General features: G+C 21.1%; 1 protein-coding gene across 1 annotated transcript; it reads left to right on the plus strand.

The window, feature by feature from the left end:
- Positions 1 to 11,498, plus strand: Bma-suro-1 (Zinc carboxypeptidase family protein; the record flags this gene model as incomplete). Its single annotated transcript, XM_043080827.1, has 13 exons — positions 1 to 45; positions 840 to 976; positions 5,329 to 5,468; positions 6,145 to 6,317; positions 6,812 to 6,919; positions 7,311 to 7,433; positions 8,201 to 8,315; positions 8,707 to 8,779; positions 9,475 to 9,613; positions 9,917 to 10,001; positions 10,204 to 10,293; positions 10,580 to 10,753; positions 10,936 to 11,498. 13 exons carry the CDS (start codon positions 1 to 3, stop codon positions 11,496 to 11,498), a joined length of 1,965 nt encoding a protein of 654 aa, XP_042936761.1.
- Between the last annotated feature and the right edge of the window lie 4,069 nt (positions 11,499 to 15,567).

The raw sequence follows: 15,567 nt of genomic DNA on the forward strand, positions 1-15,567 counted from the left end.
ATGGATGTTCTCAAATGGTTACGCAATAATGCAGTTGAATATGAGGTATTATTATTATTATTATTATTATTATTATTATTATTATTGTTATTATTATTATTATTGTTATTATTATTATTATTATTATTATTATTATTATTATTATTATTATTATTATTATTATTATTATTATTATTATTATTATTATTATTATTATCATTGTCATTGTCATTGTCACAAATTATAATTCATTTAAAAAATAAAATAAATAAAATAAAATAAACAACATAAACAGAAAAAATTTAAGTTGTTTTTTTTTTTTTTTTTTCTTAACTTCTTGTGTTGTTGTTCTAAAAATTTGAAAAGAAAAAAAAAAGGAAAAGAAATTGAAATATCACTTTTAAATTAAAATTTTGATGAAAATTTGACATGGAAAATAAATTGTACAATTTCACTGATTGATTATATCATTATTTTCAACCTTAAATAAATTATTAAAATATAATTTTCATTGTTAGGACAACAATATTTGCTAATTAATAATATATGAATAATTATTTATTTAACAAATTACGTCGCATTATTATTATTATTATTATCATTATTATCATTATTATCATTATTATTAGTTAAATTAAATTACTATTATTTCTAACACAATAATGGTCAATAAATGCAAATAATTTTCTTAGTAATAAATACTTTTTTGATGAATAATTTTTATTTTTATAAAAATTGTAAATAAATATATTATTTTTAGTATTTTTTCAAATTTTTTTCTTTTTTTTTTGAGCAAAATAAAACTAAAATGGAAGTAATTTTCTTTGTTTATCTTAAATTAATGAAAAATTTAATTTAAGTTGGATATTTGGAAGGAAACAAGTGGTTTGGGTAATTTTATGGATATTATGGTACCACCAAATATGATTGCTATCATTGAAGAATTATTTCGCAAAGAAGGAATCGAATATATTATCACAATTCCAGATGTTAGGAAGTTTGTTTTTATTATTCTTATTTTAAAATTCATTTAAATAATTAAACAATTAAATATTATCCAATGTTTGCAATGCTCAGATTTCATCTCATAATTTAATAAATTTTAAATTGCAATTGCTTTTAGAATATGTTTGGAACTGAAATTCAATTTTAATATTTCCTCTATTTTCATTTTTTCAATTTTTTTTAAAAATATTATCAATAAAAGATGTAACATTGAAATAAAATAATTTAAATAACATAATTAAAATTTTATGAATTAGTTGAAAAGTTAAAAAATAATTAAAAAGAAAATATAATTAAAAAAATAATATTAATCAAAAACTAAAAAAAAAAATTTAGAAAAACAAAATTTTATTATATTTTAATAAACTAAACAAATAGTTTTGCAATAATAAATGCTTAATTATGTCGCAAATGCAAATATTTTTTTTTCCGAGAATTATCAAAAAGTCTAATTAAAAAAAGAAAAAAAAAATTAATTAGCTTTTTGCTTTGTTCTCTCTTCTCAAAGCTTTAAAATAAAGCAATATGGAATATTTGATAATTTAATTTACAATGAAATAATTACTATCGTAACAATTGCTATCAATTTTACACAAAATAATTCAATGCCAAATAAAAATAATTATTTTCAACAATATTTCTGCAATATTATCATTATTATCTTTTTGCTATATTATTTGGAACAAGTAAATTTGTAATAGCAAAAATTATAATTACACTAATAAACATACAATTTTTATATATAATAAATATAAATATTAATAGAAACATTTTTTTACAACAAATATGTATAAATAAATTTTTGTGCAATAATTTTATTCCTAAAAATCTTGGAAAAAATTTAAAGCAAATTTATAGATGTATTGAAAAAAAAAAAAGATTTAAAATTTATTCGAATTAAAAAAAGATTTAAATTTTATTCAAATCCTTAGCAATAAAAAGAGTTAGGAAGGCAAAATTAATTTTGCTAATTTTGACTAATTAATGCTAATTAATAGCATTAATTATTTTTATTTATCATAGCACTTCTACTAATTAGCAACAGTTTAATTTTTGTTATTCTAACTATTATTTTTCATTCAATGTAAAATTGGTAAGACCTAAATTTTAATTAATTGAAACAATTTCTCTTCAACAATTAAAAAAACAATTTAACTTTAATAACTCTCTCATATTATTAGTAATAATATTTGGTATCTTTTTTTTCTTCACCTAATTACTTGAATGAAATTTTAAATAGTAAGGGAAGTACTTTGTTCGTTTTTTTTTTTTTTTTACTGAAATTTTAATTTTAACAATTGTTAACTATTTAGAATAATAATTAAAGTAAAAATAAAGTAACAGCGAGAAAAATTATTCTGATTAAAATACTACTCATTATTATTTGTATTAGTAGTAGTAGCGAAAAAAGGTATATCAGAAAAAAAGGAGAAAAAAATTAAGTAAATAGGAAGTATGAAAATAAAAAAGTAAGTCATTAAGTGAGTAGAAATAGTAATAGTAGGCTAATTAAAGTGTAACAACAAACACTACTAGTAAGTACAAATAATAATAATAATATTTATTGTTATAATAATGATAATAATAATAATGAGAGTAATAATAATAATAATAATAGTGATAATATAATACAATAATAATAATGATAATAATAATAGCGATGATAATAACAGTAATAACATTAACAATAATGTTTATAATAATAAATGTTATAATAATGATAATAATAATAATAATAATATTATTATAATGATAATAATGATAGTAGCAACAATAATAATAATAATAATAATGATAATATAATACAATAATAATGATAATAATAATAATAGTGATATAATAACAGTAATAACATTAACAATAATGTTTATAATAATAATAATAATAATGGCGAAATAATAATAACAATAATATTAACAACAGTAATAATTATTATAATAATAATAATAATAATAATAATAATAATAATAATAACAATGAAAAGATAGAAATAATGGAATGACAATAATAGTAATAAATAACATTAATGAAGCTTTCGGAAGAATGATTAAAATATTAAATCCATTCATCATTTTTGTTAATGACATATATTTATGTCAAATAGTAGGCCATTTTAGGACTAAAAAAACAAGTCATCCTGAAATTAAAATTTTAATCAAAATTTCTCCCAAATATTTATCCGGTCTATTTTCTTTCATTCATTCCATCTTTTCTTTTGTCCATTTTCTTCTTCTTTTTTTTTTTCAGTTTAATTGAATTTAAATTCTTTTTTTTTTCTTTCATTCAACCAAAATTTGATCACAAAATATTTCTGCGCCAAAATGACATACATTCCCTCTTTTTTTAAAAACTGTATATAAACGTCATCATTCTTATTATTAAAAATTAATCAAGCAGAAAATAATTTCATTTATTAAATTCTTCAATAATAATTATCAGTAAAGCATTTCTAGTTATCAGTTTTTATCAAGTTATTATTTTAATTAATTACACAGCTGGAGTTTGTTTATTTATCTTTATATTATTTAGTTAGAATAAATTGCATTTAAATATTTGAAAAATTATATATAAAATTAACTTCCATTATTGATTATTGGTATTATTATTTAATTTAACAAAACAAAGTTAAACACTAATAAAATGCTATGTTTTATTATATTTTATTATGATTTATTATTATTTTGTAATTACAAATTAATTTATGAAAAATGATAATAAATTTAATAATATTTAGAGTATAGTATTCCTACCTGTTCAATATATTTTAAAGAAAATAGTAATCACAAGAAAACACTGATTACTGATATACTAAATATGCGATTTAATTATTAAATATGCCATTTTAATTTTGCATTGTTAAACAAAAAAAAAGCGAGTAGAAAAGATAAAATTTTATTGCATTCAATAATATTTTCAATAAATTCAATTTACTTAATTATGAATTTATTTTTTTTTTTTTATAACATAAAATATTTAAAGTTTCATTTTATTTACTGATAAGCTATTCACATTTTCCCTCTCTTCCCTCTCCTCTTTTATCACCAATAATCACTCTATCACTATCAAAGAGAATAGAAAAAAGCTTCAAATAATCTTATCATCTCATTTGGTTGTTATCATCACTGAAGAAGGTAGAGTTATGCCTTTCACTATTTTAGGAAAATAATGATCGTATCACTTTATCAACCTGTTATCACTTCTGGAAAGGAACTAAGGAACAAATTTCATTTGTGTTGATATAATTTAAAATTAATTAAAATTTAAAAACTTCGGTTAACATTGTGTTATTTTAGAGAAGGTCTTACATTCCTTTTTCTTTCAACATTTAATTGTTTATGGAATTAGTTAATTAATCACTACTAATTAATTACCAAATAACAAAGAAAATAAGTGTGAATCACTTTTGATTAGAAATTAAAATTAATTAATTAATACATTCTGGATGACAATAATTTCAATAAATATCGATATATATTGAAATAATAGATTATTGCATTCGGACAAACCGTAAATATTGAATGGAATTTTTTTCGTGATAATTTTCCAAAAAAAAAAAAAAAACTTTAATTCATTTAATTCAACAATCTTAAATTAATAATAACAAATTTAAATTATATATATAATATTATTCATTAAATGATAAATGTGATACTTTATTTTAAAATCTTGAAAGAATAAAATAAGCGAAAATGAAAGTAAGAAAGAAGAAAAACGATGAATTAATTCTAATATTAAAATTATTGACGTGATCTTACGTTGTTCTCTCCACGTGTATATGTACACGTGTCTATTTCAAAAAAAAAAAAAAAAAAGAAGGAAGAAAGAGTAATTGAATAATGTCAAAATAGCATCAGGAAATGAAAGTGCGCAAATTGCAGAAGTTTAAAGCAAACTGAAACAGATAACCTATCACATTAATTGATCAATTTTAGATCAATCAATATTTGATTGATCAGTTATTATCTAGATCAATCAATATTTTCGCTATATTGTTCACTTATGCTGCCTTAAATAATTAAGCAACTTCATTCATAATTATTTCATAAGCAAACAAAACATTAAGTAATTAAAAAAAAAAAAAAAACTGAAAATAAATTTAAACCTTCTCTGAATTGAATATTTTAACAATTTTACATCAATTTCGAGATTTTGCATTTTCAAATTAAATTATAAACTTCGCTGATAAAATATTTTACAATTTCAAAGTAAATTTGATTTCCTATAGTTTCAGTTCAAATTAAACAATTTCAAAATAAATGAAATGAATGTGTGAATATATTAATTGAAAAAGAAAACGAATATTGTAAATGAGATAAAATTAAATTAAATCATAAATGATTTCAGTTTGATCGAGCGGAATGAGATATATCCAAGAGGCGCAAATAATATCACAAGGACAGCAAAGCAGCATGACACATTATTAGAATCATTTTTTGCTCGTTTAAAAGATGACCCAATTTTGGATGAGAAAGCTGATGAATCGGGTATTCTTGATGATATTTTAATTTTAATTCAAATCTTTCGCTATATGAGAATGATTTTAAAACGAAAAAAAAGAACAGCATTGAACTATATAATAAGGTAAAAAGTTTTTAGTTAATCAAAATATATTGATGAAAATTTTTAATATTCAATTTTAATGAAAACACATAAAATAATCTAAATTAAATTTAAATTTTTATTGAAATTAAAGTTAATTTTCGTCACTCGTTCTTTGATTAATAGGCTTTGACATTTATTTATTTAATAAATTAATTAATGCACCTTAATAATTCGTTAATATCAATTAATTCTCCAACGAGAATCTTTCAAAACAATGAAAATTTTTTCCACATATGGAAAAAAATTTGATATGAACATTTGAAATCAAATTTATTATTATTATTATTATTATTATTTTATTATTATTATTATTATTATTATTGTTACTGCCAACTACCACCACATTTGTTAAATTGAATGTCAAAATAGTTAATTTAAAAATTAATTTATTATTATTATCAACTATTATTATTATTGTTATTATCTATTACTACTGTGTTGTTAAATTAAATAAAAAAATAGTTAATTTAAAATTTAATTTTTAAATAAATAATATTTTTTTTTTTTTTGCAGTCATAATATTTTCTATTTTTTGCCGTTTTTATTTTTTTATTTCAGAAGAATCATTAAGAAAAGTAAGTAAATTAAATGTTAAATATCCTTTTGGTGATTATGGCTCATACAATGATATGTTAAAATATATGCGTACCATCGAATTTTACTACCCACATATAACAAAACTTGTGCGAATTGGTGAAACACATGAAGGTGCACCAATTGAAGGATTAAAGGTTCAATTTATTTATTCAATAATTTTAGAAGAAAATTTAAATTAAAAAAAAATTTAAGTAAAACTAAACAAAAAATTAGTAATTTTTATCTTTCCTTTTTTTTTTTTTTTTTTTTTACAATAAAAATATTTTTGTCAATTTAAAAAAAAAAGAGAAAAGAAGTAGCAGTATTAGCAAGAAAGGAAAAATTTTTAAGGATTGATTAATAATTTTGTTTATTGTTTATTGTTTTTTTTTTTTCTTAAGAAAATGGACAAATTAAAAGAAATTTCAAAAATAATTCATAATTTTGTTTATTGTTTATTGTTTTGTTGTTTTTTTCTTTTTTTTTGAGAAAGTGGACAAATTAAAAAAAAAAAACTTTTTCATGAAAATAATTAAACAAATTTTTAAAAAAATGTTAACAAAACAAGCAATCATTTCTTAAGTGATAAAAATTAATAAATTTTTGATGAATTGATAAAAATGATAAAAATTATTGATTACTATTCAAGATTGGCTATCCAATACGTGATATCAATAAACGAGCATTTTGGATTGATGCTAATATTCATGCAAGAGAATGGGCATCAAGTCATACTGCACTTTATTTTATTAATCAGGTATGCATAATTTTATAAAAGTTCAAAGGTAAGGATAACAGTAAATGGTTGATTAGTATTATCAGTTTCATTGATAACAGCATAATCTTATCCATTATTCATGTTAAATTACTAGTATCAAATAAATTTAAACATATAACTTATTTTAAAGTTTTAATTTTTGAATTTGATTTTATTTATGATTTTATTTCTTCAATTTTTTTTTCAAAATTGTAAAACAAATAAGAAAAGATTTTAAATTTTACACTTTAGAAAAATAAATTGAAATCTTTTAGTTAATTAAATTGAATTTGAAAAAATTATTTGTTTCAGTATTTATTAAATTTATTTAAGTTAGTTTGAAGTAAAGAAAAAACTGATGCACAGAACAGATCTTGGAGGGATTTTTCAGTTAGTCTCAGGATTTGAAAAAGATCCGGTTATAACACGGTATATAAGATCTATCAATATTTACATTTTTCCGTGTTTGAATCCGGATGGCTATGAATATACACGATCAAAACCAAATCCACAGGTTCTTTATTCTTCTTCTTTTTATTTTTGTTTAATATTTAAATAATTGTAAATTTGTTAATTAAATTCCAATATTTACTTTTTAATCAAATTTTTATTTGTATGTAAATAATTAAAAAATTGAAAGAAAAATAATTGTAATCTTCATTTTTATAATGAATATTCATGAGGTAAATGTAAACACTTTTTTATTCACTGCTATAATGCTTGTACAACAACCATAAGTGTACACATATTATATGCTAATGCTCATACAATAATGAAACATATAGACACAGTAATGCTCATACTGCTCGTACAATAACCTGTGACTATACATTACTTATAATAATGCCCAGACAATAACTATACATATTACACTAACGCTTATGCAATTATCATACATACATCTACTATAATGCTTATCTAGTAAGTATATACATATAATAATGTTCATACAACAATTATATATCTGTTGTAATGCTCGTCCAATAAGCGTACACATATAGTAATGCTCATACAACAACCAAACAACTATTGTAATGGTCGTCCAATAAGTGTACACATATAATAATGCTCATACAACAACCAAACAACTATTGTAATGGTCGTCCAATAAGTGTACACATATAATAATGCTCATACAACAATGAAACACGCATTGCATATCTTATACAGTTGAATTTTCTTAAATTACAATGCACAGTCCTTATTGTTATAAGAATACTGAATACAATAAAAACATATTTTTACATTTTTGCATTTTTGATCGAAAGTTTTTGCCTATAGGTTCGATTGTGGCGCAAAAATCGTTCACCTCAAAAATGTATTCGTTCACCATGGGGTGGTCGTCGATGTTGTGCCGGCGTCGATTTAAATCGTAATTTCGATTTTCACTGGGCTGGTTTGCTTTCCTTTGATCTTTTTCTTCTTCTTCATTCTCTCTCTTTATCTCTCTTCCTTTTTTGAGAAAAGAAAATTAGAAATTGAATTCTTACTGATATTTAAAATGATTAATAAGAGTTGGATGATGATAAAATGATTGTGATTTACTGAATTCATTAATCCATTGCAATTGTTATTATTGGAACAGAAAAAAAAAAAAAAACAAAATTGGAAACTACAAAATGACCTGGTTTATTTTGTTATAAACTGAAATGGAAATAGGGAAAATTAAATTTAAGATATATAATATAACAAATATTTTATTAGTTTCGCCACGAAAAAAAAAAAAAGGAAAACAAACAAAACAAAATAAAAAAGATAAATTTGCTTTTTATAAAAAGAAATTTTAGAAGTTGGCTCAAGTGAAAATCCTTGTTCATACTTATATCAAGGTGAAAGCGCATTTAGCGAACCAGAAACAAGGTTCATCATTTTTTCCCTTTTTTTTTTTAAACAAAGAGAGAGAGAGAGAGAAAAACAACAACAAATATCTTCGAGATGACATTTAAAAAAAGAAATGGATGAAATTAATTTATAATAGAATGGGTCATATTTGAATAACAAATAAAAGTTAACCAATAATGAATGAATTAATTAATCATAATTAATTAGCCAAATAATTCATTTTTTTTTTTTTGAAAACGCTAATTAAAAAGAAAACGAAATTTTAGGCTATATTTGAAAAAAAAAATTACAATCTTTTAATTTAATAAATATTATCATGTTACTAAAATTGATTGGTAATATTAAATATTCAAATTTGCATACTACAATGAAAAACTTTTTTGAAAAACTAGTAAAAAAAAATTTTTTTTGAGAAAATTTTTAAAAAACGAAAGAGAAAATAATTTGAGTACTTCAAGTACTAATTTTTCTCTCTATTAAATTAATTAGGTGTAAAAAAATTTGCACGAATTTTTTAAATTTCTTAAATAATATTTGAATATTATGATAACAAATGAAATGGTCTAATAATCAAATAATACTTTTAGACATTTTAGAATTTATAAAATTTGAAGAGTTAATTTAGGAGAAAAAAGAGACAAAAGCAATTATTATATAATGAAATTTGTACGAATAAATTTGTATAATAAATTTAATAATTGAATAAATTTCAGAGCTGTAAGAGATTTCTTATTATCACCTGAAATGCAAGGTAAATTAGATGGATTTATAACTCTTCATACGTATGCTCAACTATGGATACATCCATACAGTCATAAAGAGGAATCATTTCCTGACAATTATGCACAATTGGTTAAATAATTAATTAATTAATTAACTAACTAACTAATCAGCTAATTAAATAGTTACTAAGTATTAATCATTTGTTGTAATATATATTATTTAGTTTGTAAATAAACTTAGCGTAGATATTAAACTTATCATTTTATCATAATTTACTGCTTGAATAATCATTTCATTTATTTTAAATTAATTTTTGATAACTTTTTGAATGCTTTTTTTTTTCTCTTCTCTATTTATATTCTTTGCTTTTCTTTTTTTATAATTTTTTTTTTTTTGGAAAAGAAAAAAAAATTAAAATAATATTTTTTTTAGAAACGTACGGCAAAACGCGCAGTTAGTCGGTTGAAGAAGGTTTATGGAACACAGTATAGAATTGGTACTGGTGCTGATATTTTAGGTAAGTTATTCGTATAAAAAAAGCAAAAAGAAAGCTTTCATTTCAAATTTAACATAAAAATTTTTTAGCATTTAAAAAAGGAAATTCAGTTTTAAATTAAATTAAAAATGCCATTTCAGTGTTTGTTAGTACTTCGTACGTTCAGTTATTTATAATATGTTAAAATGATATATTGAAATTTAATTGTTAAGTAAATTTCTAGCACCGGCATCTGGTGGTTCAGATGATTGGGCTAAAAATGCACTTGGAGTAAAATTTGTTTATTTAATAGAGCTTCGACCTCAACTTGAATGTATGTCAATCATTTTGTTAATAGATTGTGCAGATGAATATTAATTAATTTTTTTAAATTCCAAATGTAGAAATTTCAAATTTTTTGTTTGTCATAAATTAAATCATAATAAGATTATAATTTTTTAAAGTCTTCATTGGAGTTCAAATTTTTAAAAGAAAAAAAAAATGTTAGAAAATAATGTTATGCTATTTGATTTTATTAATGTTCAACCATTTATTATTATTTATGCATATATTTTATGATCTTACTGTATATCACATTTTTGAAATTTTTAAATTTTCAGTATTAAATGGATTTATTTTAAATAAGGATGAGCTAATTCCAACAGCTGTTGAAACTTGGGAAGGTGTCCGAACAGTTATAGATGATGCAATTCGTGCTAATGATTTATTAAATTTAAAATCAATAGCTAGTGAATCTCTTTCTGCATTAGGCCAATTTATGAAACATAAATTACGTTAGTTCTTTTTTTTTTTCATCAAAAATTCTTTTTTTTTAGTTTCAAATAATTCAATTCAAATTCATCTCTAATTTTTATTATAGTATATTAAAATTTAGGTTTTTTTTTTAAAATTAAAAGTATTAATATGAATGATTTTGTTTTATTTTTTCATTTCATATTAATAAAAATAATTTTAGCAATCAATAGAGGAGATAAAATTCAACAAACTAATGGAATTTCACGGATATTAGCTGGTATAAAAATTACACCTGAACTTCCAGCACTTAAGGTACGTTCAAGATCGCTCGGTTCAACTATTTATTTTCATAATGATACAATTGGATTGATACAATCAAATATCACAAATCAAACTGATCATATCACCACCAAATCTATCAGTAATCGAAATGATTCACTAATAGCAAATATGGTAAAACCATTTAAAATTATTCATTCAAATTATGAAACAGTGATAACTAATCAGATAAAATTGTCAAATCAAACATCACTAACAACATTATCATCGTTATCATTATCACCATCATTATCACCTGTAACATTACATCCCACATCATCATTAGCAATTAATCATTTTAACAATAGTAGTCGTAGACAATTTTTAAATTCAAATTGTAAAGATATTCGAAATTCATGTAAATTTTGGTTACGAACAAATCCAAATATATGCACAGAGCAGTATGAATTGATGAAAATTCAATGCATGTATACTTGTGAATATTGCGCACATTTAGATAATTAGCATTGCAAAAATTTTTAAACTTCAAAACGGTAAAACTGTTTGCTTCTATTATGATTTTTTATTTTCGTTTAATTAATGAAAATATAATTTATGTGTATTTGTGTAAATTACACTTATTTAGAATTGAAATTAAAAAAAAATTGAGAAAACTTTGAAAAAAACTTAGATTAAAAAAAAAAACTTCAAAATCAAAACTTTTTTTTGTTATTTCCACCTGAGAAAATTTAATCGCTAACAATCAATTTCTCATCGTTCTTTTTTTGCTTTTTATTTCTATTGCTAATAGAATTAAAAATTTAACAAAGTTACGGGTAGTGATACTAATAGATTGATAAAAAATTTGATTTGCAAATTTTGAATAAATTTGAGACTAGTACAAAATTTTGGAATATATAAGAGAACTTAAAATTAAATTAAGCAATAAAATTTTTTCGATATTTTTGTATTATTATCATATTATTTAAATGAACTATTCCTCAAATTATATAGCCAAATTTATTTTTAATTGAATAATTTTGATCTCAATAATTTTCAATAAAAAAAAAAAAAAAAAAAAAAACTAGAAAATATTACGAAAGAGATATATTATGCTTGTTTGATATAAAAATTGTAAAAGAATAAGAAATAATAATGAAATAATTTCTTATAATTTCATTTTTTATATTTACGAATACATGTTCTAATGTAAATAATAATTAGGAATGAACGGATAAATAATAAAAATGAAAAAAAAAAGAGTGCAAAGGGATGAAAATAAATGTTATACAAATTCAATATAATCATAAGCAGTAAATCAAGCATTTATCGTTGTATTATTACTGTCAATCGTTGTATGATTACTATCAATCGTTGTATGATTACCATCAATCGTTGTATGATTACTATCAATCGTTGTATGATTACTATCAATCGTTGTATGATTACTGTCAATCGTTGTATGATTACTATCAATCGTTGTATGATTACTATCAATCGTTGTATGATTACTGTCAATCGTTGTATGATTACTGTCAATCGTTGTATGATTACTGTCAATCGTTGTATTATTACTGTCAATCGTTGTATTATTACTGTCAATCGTTGTATTGTATGATTACTGCCAATCGTTGTATTACTACTATTAATACTATTATCGCTATTAATCGTATTGTTACAATGTATAACTTTTGAAAATTGCAAAATTTTCTTTCGCGTTTAAATTGTAAAAGAATTTATGTGTAATAAAATTTGAGAGCTTATTGATGTCAGTCAAAAAAAATCATCAATTTTAAAAAAGAATAAATTTTGGTTAAATTACCATTTTAATGGTTCTGTTTTTTTTTTTTTTTTTTTTTTTAAACAAATATATAATAATATGAAAAATACAACAATCATTTATAAATTCTCTATTATAGAAAAGTTCATGAATTCATTTTTATTTAATGGTGCGATAGAATCATGAATTTACGTAATTCATATTAATAATGCGTATGATCAGTTTACCTAATTTGTATTAATGATCTGAGATAGTTCATCAGTTTATGTAGTTTATATTAACGATACGAAAGATAATAAAGTAATTCAATTTATTTTGATAATATCACTAATCAATCATAAGTTAACGATAAATGATAAAAGATAACGGAAAAGTGAATGGCGTGAAATGAAAGCTTCACGGACTACATACTTCTTTACATTCCATAGTTTTCATCATTCTGTATGGCGATGCAAAGAAGTACGTTGCCATCGTAAAAGCAATAGCGCACATATTTACGTTATCAAACGTAACGCATAAAATTATCATTGCGTATTTACGTGAAAAGTCTTACGTGGAATAAATTTTGTTATCTTTTGTTTTATCTTTTTTAAAATGAAATAATAGTCTTATCTACCAAATGGTAATATTTTTCATTTTGCTACAAATGCTGCAAATGTTTATTTATGCTTTGTACTAATAACATAAAGTTAAAAAAATTTTTTTTTTTTTTTAAAAAGAAGCAAAAAAAAAAAGGAAAAACAAGGATGAAAAAAAAAAGAAAAACAAAAAAAAAAAAAAAAAAAAAGACAAATATTTTCAAATTAAACGAAAAGAAAATAACATGTTTAAATGTAATTTTTGAAAAATTTTTTTAAAAGAAATTAGTGAAATATATCTCAAAGATTTTAAAATTTTGAAAAACTAAAACTCTTATTTGATCAAATTTTCTGTAATTTTATTATACAATTTATGAATACTCATATTGTATGGGTTTTCGTTTTCTTTCCTCTTTTTTTTCTCTTTTTTTTTTCTGAATTTTTAGGAATAATTTCACAATATTTTGTGAAATAATTTCAGGTTTAAATTCAATCTTTCATTTTTTTAATATCAAGTTTTTTTTTTTTTTTCTTTCAAATAACCTGAAATGGCATTTCTAATATAGCAACGAGGTAATAATAATAATACAATTTGAATTTTGAAAAACCATACCGTAATTTAGATGATTTTTTTGCAAAAAATGTATAGAAACCTGAAAAAAGTATGTATATTTAAATAATCATTGGATCGCATCATCGTCACATGTCCCATTTAATCATTTATTTATTTATTATCACCATTTTTTTTTTTTTTTTTGATAATTTCAAGAAACCGGAAAATTTAATCATAACTGTTCAAAATTCATATTAGTAAAATTTATAATTTAAATGCTCTAAATATTGCAATAAACGATTAGCATAAAGTATAATAAACAGCAAAACAGGAAAAAAAAAAACAAGTTTATTATTTTTCAATTAATAAATTTTCCAAAATTTCAACAATTAGCTAGCTTTTTTTTTTCCTTTTGTTAAAAATTTTTACACTTCATAATATCATAATAAAAAATGTTGATTAGGAAAAGTTGTAAAAAGATACTAAGTATGTTAATGTTAAAGTATTTCTGAACAACTGTTAGTAAAAGAATTCTTACAAATAAGTTTTATTCTGTGCAAAAAAAAAAAAATTTTTTTTTCCATCCTTTCATTAATAAAAATTGTTTATCAGCTTACTTTCAATTTACTAGCATAATAGCAACTTTGTCTCTGTTACACATTTAACAAAAATTCTATATCTGCATTATCAGTTCTATTATCATATCATATTATAACAGATCATCATCGTTATCATCACTATTGTTATTATCATTATTATCTGTATCCATTAGTTATCATTATCATTAGTATCATCAATCATTATATCAGTACCATCATTGCTTTGATTTTCGACAAACACAACAATGAATGTAAGAGGAGAAAAACATTGGTTATAGATATTTCAGAAAATTTTAGCTAATACTGCTCAACTGCTGTTGTTAGTTATTTTGGTGGGCAAAATGCGGGCAAATCAAATCGAAAGTTATATGAATAAATAAATACATTAAAAAAAAAAAAAAAAAATAAATAAACAAATATATATATATGAAAGAGGGAAAATGTTCGTTCAAATGCATTCATATTTCATCTTTTTTTTTTTTTTAGTTTGAAAAACATTTTTCAAATTAAAAAGGGAAATGAATGATGGATGATGCAAAGGAGAAGAAGGAAAAGAGGAAAAAAAAGAAAGATTGTATGTAATAATTGTCATCTGATATCGATAAATTTATATAATTAGTGCTAATTAATAATTAAACCTAATAGCTAAATTGAATTGTTTCTTTTAAAATTTGAAACAATTAAAAATTTAACGAGTAATTTAATAACTCGTTATTTGTTTTACTTTCTTTTTTAATTTGCCTCTTTTTTTTTTTGTCTTTTTTGAACAAAATAATTAACTTTATTTGAGATGAAATTTTACAAGTTAAAAAAAACAAAAAATTGATGAATTATTTTTGCAATCATCTTTTATTTAATTTTTTTTCGCTGTTTTTTTTTTTTTTTTTTTTTGTTCTAAGTCAGATTTGTTGCAAATATTTTGATTTGTTTGTTAAAAAAACTAGAACAAAATGAAAAAGTTTTGCAAAAAAAAAAAGTAAACAAAAATTTACATATTATTATTAATTTTAAAACTTACAAGAAAATAAGAAAATTTCGAAGTGTAAATGAAACTTCATCCAATCATATACGATTTTTTTAATTC

The sequence above is a fragment of the Brugia malayi genome (genome assembly GCF_000002995.4).
Source record: "Brugia malayi strain FR3 genome assembly, contig: Bm_v4_Chr3_scaffold_001, whole genome shotgun sequence".
Taxonomy (NCBI): Eukaryota; Metazoa; Nematoda; class Chromadorea; order Rhabditida; family Onchocercidae; genus Brugia; species Brugia malayi.